At 40.2% G+C, this 23,285-nt stretch overlaps 1 protein-coding gene across 1 annotated transcript; it reads right to left on the bottom strand.

Moving 5' to 3' along the window:
- Nucleotides 1-6,469: 6,469 nt before the first annotated feature.
- Nucleotides 6,470-22,995, bottom strand: LOC140375902 (ras-related protein Rab-18). The gene is made up of 7 exons (XM_072461948.1): nt 22,773-22,995; nt 18,159-18,214; nt 16,267-16,328; nt 12,952-13,024; nt 12,365-12,483; nt 11,421-11,487; nt 6,470-9,098 (listed from the first exon to the last, which is right to left on the bottom strand). Exons 1-7 carry the CDS (start codon nt 22,838-22,840, stop codon nt 8,929-8,931), a joined length of 615 nt encoding a protein of 204 aa, XP_072318049.1. The 5' UTR covers nt 22,841-22,995; the 3' UTR covers nt 6,470-8,928.
- Nucleotides 22,996-23,285: the final 290 nt, after the last annotated feature.

Below are 23,285 nucleotides of genomic sequence, written 5' to 3'. Positions count from 1 at the left end.
ATACAACTTATGAATGACATTTGTCCTTTAAGTTCTACAATATTATAACATTTTTCACCCACAGATGCCTAAACATTACACATAAAGCAGTATTTTAAGTATTTAAACCATGTATGAACCAACAAACTAAACCAGGACTGAAGATACAAGTATTTCAACATGTTTTTAAAGATCTTTTACCTGAACATTCTAACACTCAAATTGCTTTCATTATGACGCATACCTTTAATCGAAGCCAACTCCAGTAGCTATTGTTTTAAACTTCATTTAAATTGATACAATTGTGCGGAATGTCCGATGTGGAAGCCTGAGGTCCTGACCCGCACATGTCTGAGTCTGTTTGTTTTCACCCTTGCTCCAATGTCATGTAATTCGAGCGTAGTTTGTTACTGAAGCCACAGGGGGCGTCTGTACAGTGGACAATTGAATTTAAACCGCTTTACCTTGTAGCCGCTCGTCTCCTTTCGGTGCACTCCGACCCGGGTCACGCAAACAATAGCGCTCCGCTCAAACATGGCTTTCATTTAGTTCCACCTCGTTTTGGTTCCCCTCCACACTTTGTCACAGGAGTTGTTTTCCATTTCATTTGTCGGAATAACAAAGGCGTGACAAGTGTGAAGGGAGAGACTTTTAGTGGGGTTCAAGTTCAGGTGCTGTCTGTCTAATGGACCAAAGAGCAAACCTGCTCGACTGACCTTCAGATAACATCGCAGAGTTCAAAGAGAAATAAACAAGAAGGTAACAGCAGCTAGAAGGAGGTGATGGGAGGAGATGGGCTTTCAGGCAAAGTTCATTGGAGCTTATATTCTAATTAACATTGACAAGAATCTTTTTCCTTTCTTTCTAAAAGACCAAAGCATTCAAAAACATTCACATCGCCAACATGTGACAGTCAAGGCATGAAAGTACAACCTCATTTAAAACCAGTAATATCGTTGATGTGATTTCGTGTGATTTAAAGATTTACATATTATGCTTTTTCGTTCCACGTATTTTGGATTAAAAATAACATGCATAGATTAATTTACTTTATTTGTAAACCGCAATATTTATATACCAGTCCATTGACATTTGTTTCAAAACTGCAGAAGTCAAATGCCCTGGATTTTCAATGACATTTCACCATAACAAACAGCAAATGTTCATGTTTAAAAACCAATGTGATATTTTTTAACCGTGTGAATGACCTTAAGTCTGACATTTTTCAATAATAGCACCTGTAGAACAGTGGGCAGGGATAAGGGCTAGGTGAAAGGAATCTGAAGCCTCAAGCCTCAAATACAGGACAATACAGGATTACTCAAACATGGAGGATGTCTGTGTTATCTCTCTGTTGTCCAGGTAGAAAGCAAAAGAAATCGGACTTCTGTAAACTGGAAATAGCATCTTCAGTTCATTTCACAAGAACAGCTGCCTTATATTTGCCTGAAGAGAACACAGTGCACCACTAATAGTGGTCCCATGTGCAGATTCCCTGTTCACCTGAGCAGTGGACCTCTGCAGCTCCTCCAGAGTTACCATGGTACTGGTAACTATACATGGTTACTCCTGGCTGCATCGCTGAGCAGTGTTCTCCTTGTCCTGTAAGTTTTGGTGGACGGCCATGTCTAGGTTTGTAGCCATTTCTGTCACAGTTTAGAAATGTTTGTATAATCTAACCTGCTTTTTCCACTTCCCAATTATGTGCCGTTTTCCATTGTTCTTTCACAGAAAATCTTAATACAATTTATTTACGTTTGTGGTGGTGACATTCACCATTCTTGGAGTCACTTCAAACAGAAGATGAAGCTAGATGTTGTAAAATGTTGTTTTTGGATTAGGGTTGAAAAGCTCATGTGGGTTCTTCACAGTAATATTATTCTTATTTATTAGACTAATTTGTTTTCATTGTCTTGAACGCCACTGGTCTAGACAGTTGTCCCAGATAATAAATGTAATATCAAAACCATGTGCCTTTGCCTGGCGCTCTGCCCCCACTCTCATTATTTTCTCTTTACTGAACAAACTGTCACTTGTCATCATTTCATCTCTTCATTTGTTCATTTTTCATCTGTGTTTTTCTGTCTCGTCCACAAGATTCATGTCGCCCTCGCTTCAGTCTGCGCTTCAGAACAGCTACTGGCAGAGTTTGGTTGTAGATCCATCTTCAGTCACACCGCTGCCACATTAGAGTGAATGAGAACCTTTGTGGACACGTCTGAGACAGTGGAGTATGTCGGGTGTTCAAACTTGGCCCTTTATACGTCTTTGGCTGTCTGAATGTCGACACTATTTTCTGCGTGTAAAAATGTCCAGCCAATACAAAAGTAGTGCACAAAAATTGTCCTACAATGTATCTTTAAAAGTAGTGGCCAGCGACAGTCACTAAACCAGTCACGGTCAGTATAGACCACAATGCACTGGGAGAGCGGACAGCAACAGTTTTAACTGGAACTGTCAGCCTGAAATTAGGATTAGTTGCTAACATTAGCCGTGATTATGAATAAATCTCTCTTAAATAAACCTTGGCTGTAATGTTACTAACATTAGCCAATAAACCTCTCTTCAATAAACCTGTAAAGTCACTAACATTAGCTGTGATTATGAATAAACCTCTCTTAAATAAACATAGGCTGTAATGTTGCTAACATTAGCCAATAAACCTCTCTTAAATAAACCTGTACAGTCGCTAACATTAGGGTTAGCGATTGTGATAAAATCACTCTTAAATAAATCGTTAGGCTGTAACGTCGCTAACGTTAGCCGCTAACCTTAGCTTGAGTTGTTAAAGTTTGATAGAGTCCCATCTCAGACAATAAGATGAATAATCCAGTATGTTTGGATATTTAACATGGGATTCAGCTCCTAATTAAAAGTAGTTTGATTAGCATTAGTCCATTAGTTTCTGACTTTTTATCCACCCAGAGTCCAGAGTCACATGAGCCGCGGTGAGGAGAACGTAGTGAGTGTCTGAACGAGGCACTGTTAATGAGGCACTGTTAATGAGGCACTGTTAATGAGGCACTGTTAATGAGGCACTGTTAATGAGGCACTGTTAGTGAGGCACTGTTAGTGAGGCACTGTTAATGAGGCACTGTTAGTGAGGCACTGTTAATGAGGCACTGTTAATGAGGCACTGTTAATGAGGCACTGTTAATGAGGCACTGTTAGTGAGGCACTGTTAGTGAGGCACTGTTAGTGAGGCGCTGTTAATGAGGCACTGTTAATGAGGCACTGTTAATGAGGCACTGTTAGTGAGGCACTGTTAATGAGGCACTGTTAATGAGGCACTGTTAGTGAGGCGCTGTTAATGAGGCACTGTTAGTGAGGCACTGTTAATGAGGCACTGTTAATGAGGCACTATTAATGAGGCGCTGTTAATGAGGCACTGTTAGTGAGGCACTGTTAATGAGGCACTGTTAGTGAGGCACTGTTAATGAGGCACTGTTAATGAGGCGCTGTTAATGAGGCACTGTTAGTGAGGCACTGTTAGTGAGGCACTGTTAATGAGGCACTGTTAATGAGGCGCTGTTAATGAGGCACTGTTAGTGAGGCACTGTTAATGAGGCACTGTTAGTGAGGCACTGTTAGTGAGGCACTGTTAATGAGGCGCTGTTAATGAGGCACTGTTAGTGAGGCACTGTTAGTGAGGCACTGTTAATGAGGCACTGTTAATGAGGCACTGTTAGTGAGGCACTGTTAGTGAGGCGCTGTTAATGAGGCACTGTTAGTGAGGCACTGTTAATGAGGCACTGTTAGTGAGGCAGTTAATGAGGCACTGTTAGTGAGGCACTGTTAATGAGGCACTGTTAGTGAGGCACTGTTAGTGAGGCAGTTAATGAGGCACTGTTAGTGAGGCACTGTTAATGAGGCACTGTTAGTGAGGCGCTGTTAATGAGGCACTGTTAATGAGGCACTGTTTATGAGGCACTGTTAATGAGGCACTGTTAGTGAGGCACTGTTAATGAGGCACTGTTAATGAGGCACTGTTAGTGAGGCACTGTTAGTGAGGCACTGTTAATGAGGCACTGTTAGTGAGGCACTGTTAATGAGGCACTGTTAATGAGGCACTGTTAGTGAGGCACTGTTAATGAGGCACTGTTAGTGAGGCGCTGTTAATGAGGCACTGTAGAGTCGTATGGATAGTGCAGGACCATGTAGTGAATGAGAGGTCGGGGACTATGACTCCCACCATGCATTTTTCTACAGCTTAAAATATCAAGATTGAAATGCTGTATTTCTGTCTTCTTTATTTAACCAGGTCAAACTTTAATGCTCTACTGTGGAACATACTGAGGAGCAACACCATATCCATGAGGACAAGCAGGTTGCCACCCATAATCACCACCACAACCAGAAAAGTTACATAGTTCATCTTTAAATGAGCTTAAAATGATGAGATGAATCAAAGGCAGATCGCTCTAATTACCCAAATGAGCAGGTGAATGGCAGACTTTAAAAACACAGAGGAGCACTTCTTGGATTCGGGCTACAACTGAAGGATTTTGTAGAGTGGACCAATAAATGTGATTGTATTGAGCACAAACACAACTTTTTATGAAGAAATTAAGCTGCAAGTAACAATTTATAATAGCCTTAATAAAGCATGAACAAAGACTTCATTCATCATGAACAAATAGTTTATTCAGAATGATTCAGACTTAGTAACTACATATTAACACACTAGCCAAAGTCTTTAATTAAGTGGTAAACTGGAATAATTATTAATAAACAAATATGCTCATTATGAATTATGTCTTTATTAAGGCTAATGAAAGTGTAGTTATGATAAAGTGATATTATTAATTATTTTATTACATCAAAATTCAAGACATGAAAAGTAATACTACATTTAGAAATTGCTTGTCTTTTTATTATTGTTCAAGAACCTTTTCCAGAAATGCAACAGGAGATGAGGCTTTGTAACTCTTTATAGTGCCTTCTTTCATAGTGTCCCAGGAATTACCCCCCTCCATCCCTGCACCGTGAGTTCTGGTGACATGATTCATGGGCTCGGCTTATTTCCTGAGACATCTGCCAGACGGATGATTCAGACCGATCACGGACACTGTTCAAACACAAGCCTGCGACAGAGGGATTCCACCTGTACGACGAGAGGAGGAGCCATCACCCAACAGTGACATTTCCAACATGGCAACCGCGACTTTCAGTCACCTGTTGTGGAGATGCTGCGATCGAGAAGGAAAGAGGGGAAGAGAGGATGATGGAGGGAACGAGGGATGTTGCTTTAAAGTAGAGACAGTACTTTTACATTGACTGGTTATGGAAAACGAGACAAATCTCCAAGATTTTGTGGCCGATCTGCTTTCTTGCAAGTAGAAAAAAGTAGGGGCGTGTCAGGACTTTTTTCACTGGGGCGGCCCAAGGGTGGCACCTGGGCCCAAGTATTTAAAGGAGACATAGTATGCTCTTTTTACTTTCTTTTTTTTTATGAGCACATACTATGAAACCATAACATTTGTTTTTATTGTTGAATAATGTAAAACATTTTAAACCTACTAAATACAGACATTTCTATTTATTTATTTAATATGGACATAGCATTGGATGAACCAGATGCAATGTTTTAAGTGTTATAGCAAAATATGCAAATTTTCAACACCTGTCCATAGGAAGCTTTTAGAATTAAAACAATACAAAATGTACAAACTATATACAATATATTTTATTTTATACATCACCATGTGCACAGTTCTGTCCTGATTTCAGCCACAGTTTCAAACACCTAATAAAGGTGCTCGTGTCAGTCTGCAGTTTGAGATGTGTGGGGAGAAGCTGGACTGCCTGCTGGACTGCCCGCCGGGATAGGGGATAGGTGAAACAAGAATTTTCTGAGCACTCAAGCTTCAGTTGCCTGACAATACAGGATTAACTAAACATGCATGAATCTATCAAAATACAACTTTAGAGTTAGATGAGTTTGATAATGATGAAGAAAAATCCATATAACATGGTTAAAAGCTCACCAAGTAGTAGCTCTCTATGTTGTTAAATTACTGCCTGTATTTATAACTAACGTCAAATCATTAAAAACGTGAACTTAGCTCAAAACTTGACGCTGCTGTTGCTTCACTTCTCCTCTGCACATGCTCAGTTAGGGCCTCTGAACACGGTCTGAACACGGTCAGAGAATGAAAAGAGGCGGGAGAAGAAGAATCAAGCTTCCCGCACAATACTGCTCAGGGGCCTGTGGTGGCCACTTACAACACTGCAAGCGTCTACAGCAGAAGTGAGGGGAAAACGCTTAGTATTTGGATATTTTCATAACGATTTATATAGTTGCGACTCATGGTCATTTTAGATTGTATCTGCTTGCCATGATTGCCCTGACCGCATGCCACTGCTAAAGAGAATCATTTTGTTCCTGTTGGGTCACTTATTGTATTTACAGAGAAAATGCTAAGAAATTAATCCTTTTGGTGATTTCTTATTTATGATGACCCTTTAAGTTGTTCCAAAAACAAGTGAATACATTACAAAAAGAGAAGTTTATTGATATTAATACTTAGGGCGGTTTGTAGTGAATATACATTCAGCTTTACAATTCATACAAGAAGTCTCCCATCGAGTTTTAAAATACACAAAATGTACAAGGTTTACAAGTGTCCACGTTTCACCAACACAGTTCAAGAAGTTAAAAAGTCTACTTCCTTTTGTACCAAAGCATACAATAATATCCTGGTGTTACTTCTAAATAGCTAAATATAAGTTAAAATAGTATAGTTGAAGTAAACGAACAGCTTGAGAAGTTCATTCATTTAACACAAACACAAAATGGCACAAAGATCATTCCATGCAAGAAACAACTAAATTATAACATTTCATTTTCATCATTGCAGAGTTGAATTTTCCAAATTCACTGGAAACCCCAAAGTGACTCACCAGACTGGATAGTTTAAACATGTTTCCAGACCAAAATTATGAACCAATCTTGTGATATAGTTACAGATAGCTGAGAAAGTTGTTGCAGCTCGGGATGTCATGAAAAAACATCACAATTTAACCATTACTCACGATTATTGAGACTGTGACCAAATAACAAATCTTTAGTTCTCTTTTTTCAGTCTTGTGATCGGACATGTTACTGTTCCTCAAGTTTGTGACTGGCTTTATGAAATGGAACTTTTGGAACTAACCCTAAGACAAAATAAAGTTAAATGTGACAAAAACAGCCAGATAAAAAGTTCTTTACATTTTGGCTACGTATTGAACAATAAAATACTTACATTTTGCTTCTAAAATTGTCACAATTACTACTTTTAGGTTCCTATGATTATATTGTGACCTGACCTCACGATTATCGATGAACCTAATAATCCTGACATCCCTTGTTGCAGCAATCCAATATAAAATAAAAATATAACAATACAATACGTTTGGTCATTTTTAAGTGGAGTTGTATGTGGTACTCTGTTACAAGTCTTAAATAAATGGGAAGTTAACTTTGGGTACAAGTTAATTCTGTGCATATTTAGATTTATATTATTTATTTGTAATTTCTGTGCATTTTAAAGCTAATATTTCGTTGACACAATCCGTCTGAGCCTGTGTTCCAAAGGGTTCTCCTGCTTGAGCGTAGTACAGATCGCCACATACAACTGTACATCAAAAACGCCCAAACTAAACAATACGGGCAATAAGGCGCCAGTCTCTTATTGGCAAGTCAAACATCAGCAAAGTTGTGAGGCAGTGGTGTAGAAAACAAAAAAGAGCTGAAAGCACAGCGATGCACGGAGCAGAATCAGCACGGGAGAAAACGGTGAGGCGTTCAGGCGTTGTATTCACACAGGAAAGAGTGACGTGTGTAACATGATAAATTGATCATGTTACATTGATATGTTTCCATCGCAAAATTCATACGGAGGATTTTGGTTATGTACAAGCAGAACATACAAACAGGACACATATTATGCATCATTTGTGGTTTTGTTATTGGCTTTCAAAAATGCAGACAATTGATTTATTTTTAACCTTTACCTGTTGTGAATTCCTGATTCCTGAAGTGTGAATGAAGTTAATTACAACTCCAGATATGTTTTTGAAGAGGGGAAAGCTAAATAAAAGTAAATTTGGGTGTCGTTTAGGGGTTTACGCAGACGCTCTCCATTCACAATAAACTGCTTTATATGGTCAAAATATTTATTCATATTTCGCCCTTGTTTAATATAGAGGGTCAAACAGAAATACAAGATACCTTATGTAATCTCGTACATACAGCGAATAAACCTTCAACATTTATTTATGCGAGTCGTAGGAAAAACACTCTTTGTATTTTGTGCAGATCCTTTAGCACAGACGTGGGGAACATCTTTTGAACAATTGTGATTCCAAATACTGGATAATTATCTTAAATTAAGTAGCTTGAATATAGATCTGAGTATATTATGATTAATCTCAAAATAAGATTGCCAATGGAACAAGCATAACATGTTTTATTGCACTTTTTTTTTACTTAAAATGAGAAAATTGTTACTGCACTTGAAATACGGTAATTGGCAAATCTAATTTCAAGAAAATTCAAAATCTGTCAAAAATAGTCAACAGTTAAAATGACAGTGGTTAAAGGCATTTAGCATAATATGTGTCCTTTACATCAAAATGAAAGTCTTGTTTTATAGAAAAATAAAGAAAATAAGGATTATTACCGTTTTCATAATCAGGCAGCTTCAATTCAAGGTCTTTTCTGATCAGACTATGGCATCAGTTTGCATATCTCTCATATATCTGTAAATGTGACAGCAAAAACACACCAGACGTCTCTCAAATGAACAAGGAAGGCTAAAAAGAGCAGCGTTATCTCGGGTGTGCAAAGAACAGCGGCCCGTGTAGGTTTGTGTGTGGGGGGGCACCAGAAGAGGGCGCTCTAGAGTCGTTCCTGGATATGTGTGAGCGGAGGGCGGGGGCAGGCGGGTGTCGAGGGTCAGGGGTCTAGAGCAGGGAGCAGTACCCGCCGCAGCCGCCCCCTCCAGCGTCCTCGTCGCTCAGCGTCACACTGCGCCCGTGGGTGTCGCTCTGCCACAGCCCGGGCGTCTGGATGATCTTCTCCACCAGCTCCTCAAACGCACACTGCACACCGTCCTTGGTCTTAGCGCTGGCTTCTGCAAAACCAATGGAGAAAATGTGAACATAGAGTCTGGGTCTTCAATAGGCGGCCCGCGGGCCAACTCCGGACCCCCAAGCAATATGGTCTGGCCACTAGGTTTAGAGTCGACTCGGGTGTCAGGGGGCTGCTGCTGTCATTTTGTTATTGGCAAATACATTGGACAATCACCAAAACAAAATCATATCACAAATAATGCTTTTTAAAAAAGTGGAAGATGATCATTGAACCAATGCCAATTGGCCTGTCACAATAATTACTACATCAAATTATTTTTCAATAAATGACAGTATTTTGAATACACATCTTCTTAATTTGCTCCAGTAGGCAACATTTATATTCATGTATATCTTTTAAGAATGCTAGCAAGTCATGTTGGCATGACAGCTCAAAAACTTCACTAATCTTGTTCTTGTAGTTCATGTCAATCTTTTTCAGCCAATACCTTGAACTTGCCTGGACTTTCCTGGTTGTCTTACTTAAAGTTATTTGTTGCTCCACAATAAAATGTGTCTCTCTCTTTGTAAGCTTCAGAGGTGGCATGTCATAAGGATGATTCCATGCAAATACAAAAAACAATCAAACAATACTTCTGAACCTTCTGCATGCAGATAAATACAAACATTTGGAAAGTTATAGCCGAAGGAACAACAGTGCAGGGGTCAGGCTTCAACAGTCAATGACGGAAAACGTCTCTATCAACCCGATCGGGAGACTAAATATCGCGATTTTAAGATATTTCAATCGACCTTTTGTACGCCGCTATCCTTTATTATGGTAGCAAAGGTGAGCGGGGGGAACATGTGGGGGACAGGGCGCCGCCATGTTTGTTGTGATGACGCTGCTGGGCGTGTTTCAATCCCAGAATGCATTGCGTAAGTCAAATTTCACACCCTGATAGAGCGTGACATGTACTATGGACACTTCAGTGGCGCCGACAGAGGCAAATCAACTTGTTAAAGGCAATATAACGACGCTCGCGTTCTATTTTGTTACAGACGTATATGGAGGACTGAATACGAAGCCGCACATATGTTGCGCAGTGCGTTATCAGTCCTTTGGAATGACAGATAGGTTTACCAGCGTGATAAAAATATTCGACACAGCGGTTTAGGATAGACTGGTCGGTGAGTCGGTGAAATAATAGAAAAAAAATTTTTTTGACGTTTTTTCAACAAAATGCAGATTTTCCCCCCCCAGTCGGCTAGTTTCATACCGGGTCGGTCGGGTTACGGGAAACAGACATATTATTTTGCCCAGCCTAAGTCAGAATGCATTAAACAAGCAATACAAGCAACCACTGCAAACCGGGTTAAATGAACTAGTTCTATTTCTTACGTTTTCACAGTTTTTAACAAAGCCCCTTTAAAAGGTGGAATGGACGATTTTTTTCAGCAAATTTTTTATCATATTTCCTCGTGGCGTGGATAAATCATTAGTCCTGCCACGTATCAATCATAAAACGCACCTACCGCTCACCTGCAGCCGCGTCAGGCTCTTCTCCACGTTTCCGCGTGCCTAAGCGCATGGATCTATCATAATATAGTTCCCTCAGTGTACGGGGCAAAATGAAGACGGAGAAAGACAGTTCGAGCTGACGCAGAAGTGGACAGAAATCTACGGGAGACGAGCGATGTGATCCGTTGCGCTAATAAACAAACGCACGTGTGTGTTGTAACATGCGCACTTCCGCCTGCGTTCTCAAATCGCCGAAAAATCGTCCATTGCGCCTTTAACTGTGTCGTAGAAGATTATACAAATCCCTTTCTAATAAAGTGTGTTACTTTTGCAGGAACATCTTATTTAACAATACATAGCCCTTGTTACATAAGACACTCCTTGATTTAGTCATGGTTTTATTTAGTCCAGGAGGATGTTCCACAAAAGTTGCTCAAATCTGGAACAATCTTCCTTAAGACGTGATACAGGCCTTGACTCTGATAATGCTCAAATCTAAACTAGAAGCAGCTTTATCTGCACTCGGACCTTTAACAGTACAGTTTAAAATGATCATTCAATTCCATTTGTTTTTGTAACACCCAAAGTTACCAAGCCGTTCCCCCGAAGCGCGACTGCATTTTAGCTCCACGTGGAAAGAGTGTAAACTGGTGGAGCAGGAAACCGAAATAACAAGATAAGACAAAAAGCCTCTCCATAATCCAGCTTCTGTTTAGTGGTCCAGGCCTGGTCCACTTTGTTCTGCTCAGTCCTGACTTAATGTTGGTTTGACAATCTGGAAAGTAACATCTGATACGGTTTGAAAACCACTGGTGGTGTAAAAGTCATGTGGAGCTGAAGCTGATGTTGAATCTTCACTCACCTATAAAAAGCATGGAATGTTTTCTTGCAAACTTGAGTCCTTCAGCTCTGTCAAGCTCGTGGTTTTTCTGCAGCGAAAGAACAGAAGGAAAGACTTCTTCATCTGGGACAAAGACCAGGGCACAGTAAAGATGCAATGCAGTACTTCAGATCTACAGTTTTATCTCTACTTTCAATCGAAAAAAGAAAGTTTAATGCTTAATCCAAAGTGTGTAAAGACAGTTGTGTTATTTATGCTCAGGACAAACTCTGGGCTTTAAGCTGCAGGGCAAAACCAAGAAACACTTTTGAAAAATCTGACTTTTTCTGAAAACATTTAAACGTGTTACAGAAAAATGCAGTTCTAATTGTTAACAAAATTAGAAGTGAACCTCATTTAACATGGAGCGGTTACGTAATTGTTAAAGTAGCACATTACAGCACGGATTAAATCAATTATTATACATTTTAAGGTAGCAAATTCGTAATGACACACCACAGCACATGCCGGAATATCGAAAATTAAAAGAGTAACATACAAAATGATGTCATGCTAAATAAAAAATACATAGTTTTAAATAGTAGTAGTAATAATAATAATAATAATAATAAATCATAGAATTTTTTTTTTTACACCTAAGTTTGTATTTTGCGTCTCACCACAGGACAGAAAAGAGGTGTTACGCCCCCAAATGTACCAATTTACAAAAAAGTGATTTGATCATTTTAGATAGAAAATGAAACGGGCTTGTTGATTCGGTTAATTGTTAATTCAGTTGATTGCGGTTAAACATTTAAAAACAGCGTCGTACTATAAAGCCCTGGAGAAGGTTACAAAACAAGCTGTGATTCCACTGGACTCGGAATAAAGAGTTAAAAAACATGATTTGCAGCTCAATTGACACCGTTTTGCAAAGTAAAGTAATGCGTTTGGAAGTGCAGTGCAGTGCTGCTGTCAGGACTCACTTGGTCGATCTTGTTGCCCACCAGCATCTTGACCAGGTCGTTGCGGGTGCAGTACGTCTCCAGTTCGTTGAGCCAGTTTTCGAGCTTTGTAAACGTTTCCCTTCGTGTGACGTCGTACACTGGAAACGAGGGAGAAAGCTCAGTATTTCAGCTGCTCAAAGTCACAGTAAATAAGGATTTGTACTTGATCGGAGACATAGGCACAACCAGTATTATTTCTGAATCAATAAATCAAACTTTGAGTACGAGTTTTTAGAGCGATGTTATTGCTTTGTAGGTGATAGAATTATGGACGTTTTAATAGTTGGAAAATTGCCATCTGTTTTTAGAGAAAGAGTCCAAAATACACACATTGGCAAACAGTTTGAATAACTTTGTGGTTGTCAGTTCTGCTTTTCTCCTCCTTGAGTCTGCCCTGTGCCAGTGTGTGTGTGGCACAGCATGAAAAGCCATCAGCCCCTTTACGACGTGGTGCTGGACCCCGTTGGACCCCGTTGGACCCCGTTGGACCCCGTTGGACCCCGTTGGACCCCGTTGGACCCCGTTGGACCCCGTTGGACCCCGTTAGCGCAGTCGAACACACTTACCCAGGATGACTCCTTGGGCGCCGCGGTAGTAACTGGGCGTGAGGGTTCGGAAGCGCTCCTGACCCGCCGTATCCTGGAAACATACGAGGGTTAGAACTGAAGAAAAGCAGCAACAATTCATCAGAATAATCATGACTCAGACTACTAAAATAATGAATAACTATTTTAGTAATCTTTCAGGTCTTTCTCGTTTACCTATTGCTTTGATCCATAAATTAAAAGGACAATATTTGTATTGTTTTGAGCCTTTAAACATGCTCTTGAGCGTCGTCCAGTCCGGACCCGAGCCTCTGGAGTGGATAGTTGAATCCTATCCTTTATGGAGAAGGAGGAGCCTCCTCGTGTGCTGATGATGAGGGTCTTTCCTTTGCCGCTCTCGCGCTCGCGTGAGTGTGTGATGTTCTGATCAGAACAACTCATCAGCTTTAAATTGTATTGTACCAACTTTTAAATGAGCAATAAAATATTTACATTTACTTTAAAACCATCATTAGACTATTTGATATCAAATATATAAATAATTGGAAAATATTGAAAAATAACTAGGCCTATGATAATATTCTTTACGTATGTTATAATATAATAATATTATAACATTATGAATGTTATAATATAATAATATTATAACATTCATTCAGTTTCTACTGCTCAGGTCACGGGTTATGGTTCAGTAGAAACTGAATGAATGTTTAACTTTGCCACTTTTATAATATTAAAGTGGCAAAGTTGCAGAAATGCTGTGCAGTTCTGGACTTCGGCTGGACATTTTCTCAAACTGGACCTCGGTGAAAATATATATTGTTAATATATATAATAGTTTACAACAAATAAACATACATTTGAATCTCTAATGTTTACAGCAGGACAACTTCTGTTTTGATGCCTGGCGAGTCTGGAGATGATTTATTTGAACATAGAAGCAGCAGAAGATTCTCAGAGCCGCGTCACAGATCAAGATAAAAAGGAGATTGAACTGAAACATGTACGAATCCATCAGAGAACACCTGGGTCATAATGATGAGGAAACACTGCAGCGATGTTAAACGCTCATTCAAATATGTCCTTTGATACAGTGGTCCTTGGATCTTTGATTTAATCTAGTTGGTTGCCGTTTTGTATGAAATGTGATGTATAAATAAACAGACCTTGCCTACATGAAGATTGGAAAAAGGAGGTTTTATCACAAATACACCGGAATTGTTAAATGAAAACGGGCAAAATGTATAAATAATACACAATATTATAAATAGATAATTTGGTATAATTAAGACTAGTCAACAACTCAAATAATTGTATAGTATTTTTTTTACTTTCCCAATCACAGCCAGCTAACTTTTACTTCCAAATTCATTTCTTAAGAAATTCCTATAGATGCAGTACTCTCCTTCCTCCTGCCGACTCAGCGACAACCACCGCCACCTCAACCTCTCCATCTCCATCACTAACTTCTACTTCTACTGTACTTTCAATACATATCAGATAGAAAATATGCAAGTACTGGATGTATTTTCAGTGTTTATTTGTCTCTAAATGTGATTAATATAGAGTTAAATGAACTGTGACCAGTTTAGAGTCACTCCAGCTCCTCAGTTTGGTTTGGAACACAATTATGTGACTCTGGCGCCATCTACTGGAGACTTCCCCAACTACTACTACTGCCATCCAAACACTGAAAAAATACTGTTAATAAATTCAAATAGGAAAAATATATAGTTATGGGACATGTCAAGTTAATATTTTTATAAATATTATTAGGCCTAGATTATAGGCTATAACTGCAAATCAAAGTCAAATTCAGCAAGTATTGACATTTTAAATATTATTATTAAAATAATCAGTTAGTTTCAGGCACGGAAACTCTAACTGTGCAACCCATGACAACTCACACACCCGCGGACCCCCATGTCAGGACTGTGTGTCTGGACTCGGGACCATCCAGATTCAGACGTGACGCTACAGTGAGTACTTCTTTTTTATTTCTTGACTGCTGCTGTACCAGAGTATCTCTTCTCTGGTCCAGGCCGCGTGTTGTTCCCAATTGGCCTTTGTAAAGTCTTTATCTGAAGTTCTACGTAATAAGATCATAGTAATTACTCGGGATGAGTTTTAAACCATGAAAGGGTGCAGCCTCCACAAAGGCCATATGATGGTTAAAATGAACTGCATATTAGTTTAAGATTACACTAATGTCAAATGGATTAAGGGACTGTACCTTCTGTGCAGTTAAGAGTGATTTCCCTGTGCAGTGTGGCGCTTATTTGAAGTTGCGCTACCTCCAAAGAGAGCCGCTGGTCTCTGGTCACATATATATATACGGTACACACGTACGGAAATGTGATAAATGAAGGCCGCTGTGATCTGAGAGTTGAACAAAACACAACCTTTTAGTGTCCGTCTCACTCATGACTCGCTGAAAGTCCTGGTCAGCTGACGTATGAGCCTTCGTGCATCATATTTCACTCATATACAATGGCCCTTGGAAACTCCAAAGCCTTTTCGCTCATGAGCGCCTCCTGCTCTGACTCCTGCTCTGACTCCTGCTCTAACCCCTGCTCTGACCCCTGCTCTGACCCCTGCTCTGACCCCTGCTCTGACCCCTGCTCTGACCCCTGCTCTGACCCCTGCTCTGACCCCTGCTCTGACTCCTGCTCTGACTCCTGCTCTGACTCCTGCTCTGACTCCTGCTCTGACTCCTGCTCTGACGCAGCATCAGCAGGCTAACCTGTAAATCAGTGCTTTTGCAATGTAGAACTTCTGTTTATCCAGTATCTAGATATAGTTGATATTTAGTAGATTCGAGTTTGCATCGATACGTGAGGAAGATCGAGGAAGACGGATTTAGGGGATCATAAGGGTTAGTGTTGTGACTATTGTGAGAAAAAACCATCACGATTTTACGATTATTCATGATTGAGACGGTCACCAGACAACAGTGAAAGCTTAAAATGTGTGTGACCTGCTTTATAAAATGTAACTTTTGGAAAGGACAAAATGAAGTTAAATGTGACAAAAACAGCCACATTAAAAAAAATCCATTCAGGTCTAATTTTGGGCTTTGATTGAACCAAAAATACATAATTCTGCTTCTAAAATGGTCACGAGTATTATGTTTTAATTTGTACAATTATATTGTGACCTGAATAATCACTATTAATCTAATAATATTGACATAGTTGAATGGTTACACCCCTAAAATTCTGAAAAAAATATAACAAAACTAAAAAAAATACAAGAAGCAAAAAAAAGACTAGCATTTTAAAGAATTTGGCTTGATCAAAATTCGCTTTTCTGACCAAATAAGTAACTTTCACTGACCCATATCGCCAGCTTGGCCTTGTTCCCGTCCACCGTGATAGTCTTGACTTTAAAGTCCACACCTAGACAAGAAGAAGAAGAATTCCATCACACACACGTGACCTCATTCTGGTGAGATGTTTCTTACAGGAGCCTCCAAGATCCTGCCAAACATCTCCGTTTGACCTATAATTATCCGTGAGGAATTGTCAAAACATCTTTTGCCACACAATACTTCTGAACTTCCTCTCGCTGTGCCCATGTGCCCCAGAAATGTAAATCATAGCGACTACACGCGGGGGGAAAGTGACTGAGGAATCGATTGAGAAAATGCTAATGTTCCACCTGTAAAATGCTTCAGCGCTCGTGTCTGTACGAGTCGCACGAGCGGACGGAGCCAGACCGCTGCGACTCCATGACGTATGCAGCTCCAGACGCATTTAGCAGGGAAATGTGCGCCTCTGATGTGGTTCTTTTTACATGTGGTGAAACGGGGGAAAGTGGAGGGAGAGGACAAGATGGCTGAGGAGAGCACGAGTACAGTACGTGTGTGAGGTCACGCTCCACAACCGCTCCTCGGGACAACTTTACACTCCAAACTATTCACAATTCAAACTAGTCTTTCCCTGACAGTGGTGCGACTCGTACTGGAGCCACTTTGGTCTGGGACGGCACCCGCTTAAATCGTTTTAGCCCATCACTGCGGCGAATATAAAACTATATATTTTTGGCAAAATGTGTGGCAGAAAGTAATGAAGTACAGTAGTAGAAGTACTGTGCTTAAGTTCATTTATTTTTGTAAAGCCCAAAATCACAACAGCAATTGCCTTGCAAAAATGTGGCTTTTACCAGTAGAAAGTTTTTTTTTTAAAATCAAACAATTTTAGGTATCTATTTCCAAGCCCTGCAGAGGACATTGGGAAATACATTTTAATGTGGCGACAGGACAGTATATTAAGGAACGAGAATTATCTTGAAGAAATTAGTTGTTTATCTTGAAGGAACAAGATGATATTTTGAGAGAACGAGATATTTATCTTGAAGGAACAGGGTCTTTGTCTTGAAGGAATTGAATAGTTGAAGGAACAAGATGTTATCTCAAAATAATGAGATGTTTGTTTTGAGGAAACAAGATAATGTGTTCATTTGTCACTGGTATGATTGGTTATTTTTAGTGCAGTCTATGAAAAAATCTTCCGTCAGTAAAAGCAAGTGGTTTGGAGCCGAGTACACACTTTTTAAAACATCTTACTATTTTGTGTGTGTTAGAATTATGTTGGGGAAATTAATATTGAAAGCCATTTGTGCTATGTGCTTTTTAATAAAGACAAATTAAAATCAAATAGAAAAGGAAGTAGTGCCGAGTTCTACAACAGAACACCTCCACCTCTGTGATGTCATCAAAAAGACTATTTGCACGCAACAGTTTAAACAATAACGTGACAAAGTAATTATTAGTCTTGTTTATTTGTCTTATATACAATCTGGTTGCCAAGTTAACAGTTGTGGAATTATCTCTCCTTGAGTCATATTTGCTGTCCATGTGAAACCAGGAAGTGACATTATAAACCTCACCAAAACCGTCTGGTAAAACCTTAAATACAATAATATTCCCTTATTCTAATATGTCATAGGGACATTAAATGCGTGGGTGTGCAGTGCCCATTTCAGTCATGAAGAAAAGGAGACTAATACTTTCACATAGTTTGTTTCTCTCGTTCCTGTACAATTTCCAAGAGGCGGTTTATTTACAGGATAACAAGACAGAAATGTGGCGGAGCAGGTTTCCTTGGGCGAACCGTATCTTTACCTCATGCAGCGGTTTATCTTTGCAGTTTGGCTCATCTTCTGTCTAACTCACTCCACATGCTTCTATCCTCATGTGACCCGCTGTGGCGCTGCAATCAACCCACCTATTGTAGCCGTCTGCTCCGGGTCGAACGTGTCGTCGGTGAATCTCAACAGCAGGCTGCGCGACAGAAAGAACGGAAGGCATTGGTTACTTACAAATCTGCATTTACGTAGATTTTCACAAGACAACTTTAGGTAGTATTTTGAATGATACGTTTTACCTCAGATGTTTAGTCGTTGAAAATTGTAAATTAGTAAATGTTTGTGGCACTGCGAGACGTGGCTAAAGCTAGCGAAAACTAGAGGAATATCTTATCTTATCTTTATTGTCAGCTTTTTTCTGCGTTCATTTCTCTTTTCTGCTCCTCTAAGCCACAATTGAACCACTCTTTATGTAATGCAGTTAATTTGGATAATGGATTTCCAGCGCAGCATGCTTTTAACAATATTTTGGGTCTTAATGAGAGTGCTGTGCGTCGATAAACAGGAAACCACTAATGAACGCGCAGAAGCTATGTTTGCTAAGCACTTGTTACCCCCGAGTCTGTGTTCTTTCTTTATTTATCATAATAAGACTGTGCAATCACAGACGAAAACATTTCACGCGGCCAAATATAAAAAAAGAGCCAGGGTTTCTCAGGAGAGTTATCTTCGGGTCGACTGCAGCTAATGTTGCAAGGCTGGTATTCCGCACAGAGATGGCAGGGGGCGCCGAATGACACTTCAAACACCCGAAAGTACATATTTAACCATCACATGAGCTTACAAAGATGTTCAAATAAGGTGAATATATTACTTCTGCGGATCGTCTGTCTAATCAACCAGTGGAAACAAGCCACTTTTAATTGACCACTGAAAAATCTAGCTCAAATAAAGATATAAAGTCTTTTCAACTGGTGGTGTGTGCTTGAAAAAAGAACAATACAAATACAAAGAGTAATCCAGACATACCATGGAACAAGTCTAAAGTTAAACATCTAGTTTGAATAAGTGTGAATATCTTCTCTGCTCTGACTCGTCTCTTAAAGATCTTGATCACATGACTCTGCTGAGGTGAGGACGGGGCCCTTCCTCTGTGACTCATCCAGAGCACAGACTTAAGCTGACCTCTCTCCCTGACCCGAACATGATTCCGGAACATTAGCTCATCGCTTGCCGTATTGTTGCATGAAGACATTAGGTCATTATTGTGAGTGGGCCATTTTAATGGGTTTAGCACACCCACAGTGCATCCGGAAAGTATTCACAAAGTATTCACAATTTCCACATTTTGTTATGCAACAGTCGTATTCTAAAATGGATTAGATTCAATATTTGACTAAAAAGTCCACAAACAATACCTCACAATGACAACGCGAGAGGCTCAGAAGAAAGAAGCTTCACTGCTCTGGGCCCTGAGAGATCTGCAGCGCTCTTAATGATCTGCAGCGCCCCGAGTGATCTGCAGCACTCCTAGTGATCTGCAGCGCTCCTAGTGATCTGCAGCGCTCCTAGTGATCTGCAGCGCCCCTAGTGATCTGCAGCGCTCTTAATGATCTGCAGCGCCCCGAGTGATCTGCAGCGCTCCTAGTGATCTGCAGCGCTCCTAGTGATCTGCAGCGCTCCTAGTGATCTGCAACGCCCCTAGTGATCTGCAGCGCCCCTAGTGATCTGCAGCGCCCCTAGTGATCTGCAACGCTTCTAGTGATCTGCAGCGCCCCTAGTGATCTGCAGCGCCCCAGTGATCTGCAGCGCCCCTAGTGATCTGCAGCGCCCCTAGTGATCTGCAGCGCCCCTAGTGATCTGCAGCGCCCCTAGTGATCTGCAGCGCCCCTAGTGATCTGCAACGCTCTTAATGATCTGCAGCGCCCCGAGTGATCTGCAGCGCTCCTAGTGATCTGCAGCGCTCCTAGTGATCTGCAGCGCTCCTAGTGATCTGCAACGCCCCTAGTGATCTGCAGCGCCCCTAGTGATCTGCAGCGCCCCTAGTGATCTGCAGCGCCCCTAGTGATCTGCAGCGCCCCTAGTGATCTGCAACGCTTCTAGTGATCTGCAGCGCCCTAGTGATCTGCAGCGCCCCAGTGATCTGCAGCGCCCCTAGTGATCTGCAGCGCCCCTAGTGATCTGCAGCGCCCCTAGTGATCTGCAGCGCCCCTAGTGATCTGCAGCGCCCCTAGTGATCTGCAGCGCCCCTAGTGATCTGCAGCGCCCCTAGTGATCTGCAGCGCCCCTAGTGATCTGCAGCGCCCCTAGTGATCTGCAGCGCCCCTAGTGATCTGCAGCGCCCCTAGTGATCTGCAGCGCCCCTAGTGATCTGCAGCGCCCCTAGTGATCTGCAGCGCCCCTAGTGATCTGCAGCGCCCCTAGTGATCTGCAGCGCCCCTAGTGATCCGCAGCGCCCCTAGTGATCTGCAACGCTTCTAGTGATCTGCGGCGCCCCGAGTGACCTCAGCTTTACGTGTAAATGCATTTGCTCCTTCTTTCAGGTAAAGCCTTACTATGTAATGTTTGTTCAAAACAGGCCGTGTGATTAATTGTGTCACTTCATGATTAATGCATATATTTTCTAGGATTAGGATTGGAGTCGACACACTTAAACAATCACCACAAAAGTGGATCTGAGAGAATGTTCAGACATTCATATTAACTTTACATTTCTTTAGCCTATGGTTTAGCATTAGCCACATTGTTTACATACAAGTTAATTCAGCTGGAAGGCTCTAAAGTCAAAAATTGCAACATTGAATTGGAAAATAACCAACTCTTAGTTGCCTGGAACGCAGGGAAAATCATTTATCATAGAGCTCATCTTTAGTGCCTTAATAAATAGCACTTCAAGAACAAAATGTACTGCTGTAAACAGAAACATAAAGCTAGCCCCAGGTCATTCTGTCCAGAAGATAATCAGTGGGTGTGTACAGTCAACAGAGAAAGTGTACAAAGCGGCACTGTGACACAAATACATCATAATTCACCTCTGAGGTTATTGTTGTAGCATGTGAAGAAGTACTCATAAAGAGAACGTAGACCATCAAGAAAATCTAAATCACGTGACATATGAACAAATCTTGTATGCTTTATTTAATCAAATAAAATAAATAACGGATAATTACCTCCTGGTTGTTTACATGCCAATAAGCATAAACAACATATTTTTTGGACTGCAGATTATTTATTTCTTTACTTGTTTATAGCAGTTTCTGACAAGTTGGTGTGATGGTTGATGTCAGATCATTCTTCCATAGCGTCTGTGCAGTGATGTTCAGGCAGTGGTATGAACGAGACTGAGCCAAGTCAGAGCTGAAGTGCATCTCCAATCATTCCATCGGCCCGCAGGCAGTAATATGTCATAATACTCAATAAGAATGCAGTTTAAAGCTGATGAGGATAGGCAAGAAGAGTTACAATATCTCTAATTACTCCATTTACTCAAGTCTGTCATTTTGACATTACTGTGAACTCAACTATGGCTGCAACCAATGGTTAAACAGTTATTGCTAGTATTGTACATTACGGTTGAAATATGGTGACCGACGGCTTCTCGATAGAGAATATTTCCAAATTAAGTGTATTGTTGATGATAATTGATATTCTTCTACCATTTTGATTTAATAATACCACTGCCTTTGCTATAAAACGTATTTGTGTGTGTTTTAGGGTCTTTATATTTAAAAATAACAATTACGATGATCAAAATATAACCTCAATTATTCATAGTCATCTAGTCAATAAATTGTTGCTGCTCATAAGTACCGCAACAGCAGTATGCAACACAATTATTTCAGTTGTAATAAAAATAAATTGATGCCTATACAGTAACTTACTGTAGTCACCTGCAGGATTCCATTGAAATATAAAGTTCTGAACATTCTCCATGAAGATAAAAGAAGTTTTACTTTTTCAACTGTGGAATATTATTGTTGCGTTCATGAGGTCCTTGGGTGGGGTTCCTTGTTTGCGTTCATGTACTTTTATCTCAAAAAGTCTAGATTTTGAAGAGAACAATAATAAGACCACAGAGTGGTTCTCTGACCCCAAAATGTAGTAAAGTTTAGTCATGGAGCTCAAATGTTGATGATAATTGAACTAATGAGCTGATTTTGGTTCATCTCCACAGCAGGTGAACTCAGGCAGCAGCTTTTGACCCGAGTTCCTACGTTGTTAATAATATGAATACTTATATTGATTTGATATTATATGATATTTTGTGTGGCTATAAATTCTAAATTGGGGCAAGATATGTGATGTTAAAACGTTGGATTTGAAGATATAATTTGAAGGAAAAAAAGGTGTGTATCTATCTATCCATTTAGTTATTTATGAACTTAATTCCATTACACCATAACCAATAAGCTTTTCAGGAAAAACCCTACACTCAACTCAAAGAAATATATATCTTTGAATATCAAAACGACTGCAGTGGTTTTATATAAGGCTAAAACTGCTGTCGTGATTGCAACATCTTCAACCATACGTGCAATAAAATGATGTCATAACCGTCTATGGTTATCTAGGATTATTTGATCTACACTGACACGTTTAGACAAGGAGACAGGTTCCATAAACAGCTAAAACCATAATCCCATCTCGTTATTTAAGTAAACATATGGCAGAGCAATGGGTGATGCAGATCGTGCTACTAAGCTAACTAGCCTGAAGCCACGACACCAGTTTCTTGAAGAACATTGATGATTTACCTGCTTTTTCCAACGCCACTCTCTCCTATTATGAGTATTTTCAGGGTGGTCAACACGTCGTCGTCCATTTTTGTCTTATGGGTCGCGGTGTTATGGACGAAAACAGCTGGACAAATGCGCTTTTTGTAGAGAACGCACAGAGAAAGCAGCGTCCGTGTTTACAACGGAGCAGAGATAGAGGAGTGTCCGAAGAGAGGGCTCACTCCAACCACTTCCTGTCAAGGCGATGTCACTTCCGCTCGTTACGTTACTGATACGTTACGTTACTGATTACACAATAAACAAAATATGTGAATGTACTGCCTGTTATTACTTTTGACGTGTGTGCCTCTTGTACTTTTAAAAGTATTTTCAAAAGTATTTGTACTTTTCCTTATTTACTTACAATGACACTTAAAAACATTCATTTTTAACACAGTTTCCACTTTCAACACTTTTACAAATTACCAAATTAGTATTTTACACAAATCAGTAGTACTACACAGGTGTTGTACTTTTACCCAGACGTAGTAC

This window comes from Eucyclogobius newberryi, unplaced genomic scaffold, assembly GCF_026437365.1.
Source record: "Eucyclogobius newberryi isolate DKJ021-1_F unplaced genomic scaffold, fEucNew1.0.hap1 SCAF_353, whole genome shotgun sequence".
NCBI lineage: Eukaryota > Metazoa > Chordata > Actinopteri > Gobiiformes > Gobiidae > Eucyclogobius > Eucyclogobius newberryi.
Note: the sequence above shows the minus strand (reverse complement) of the source record. Positions and strands in the feature narration are given on the sequence as shown.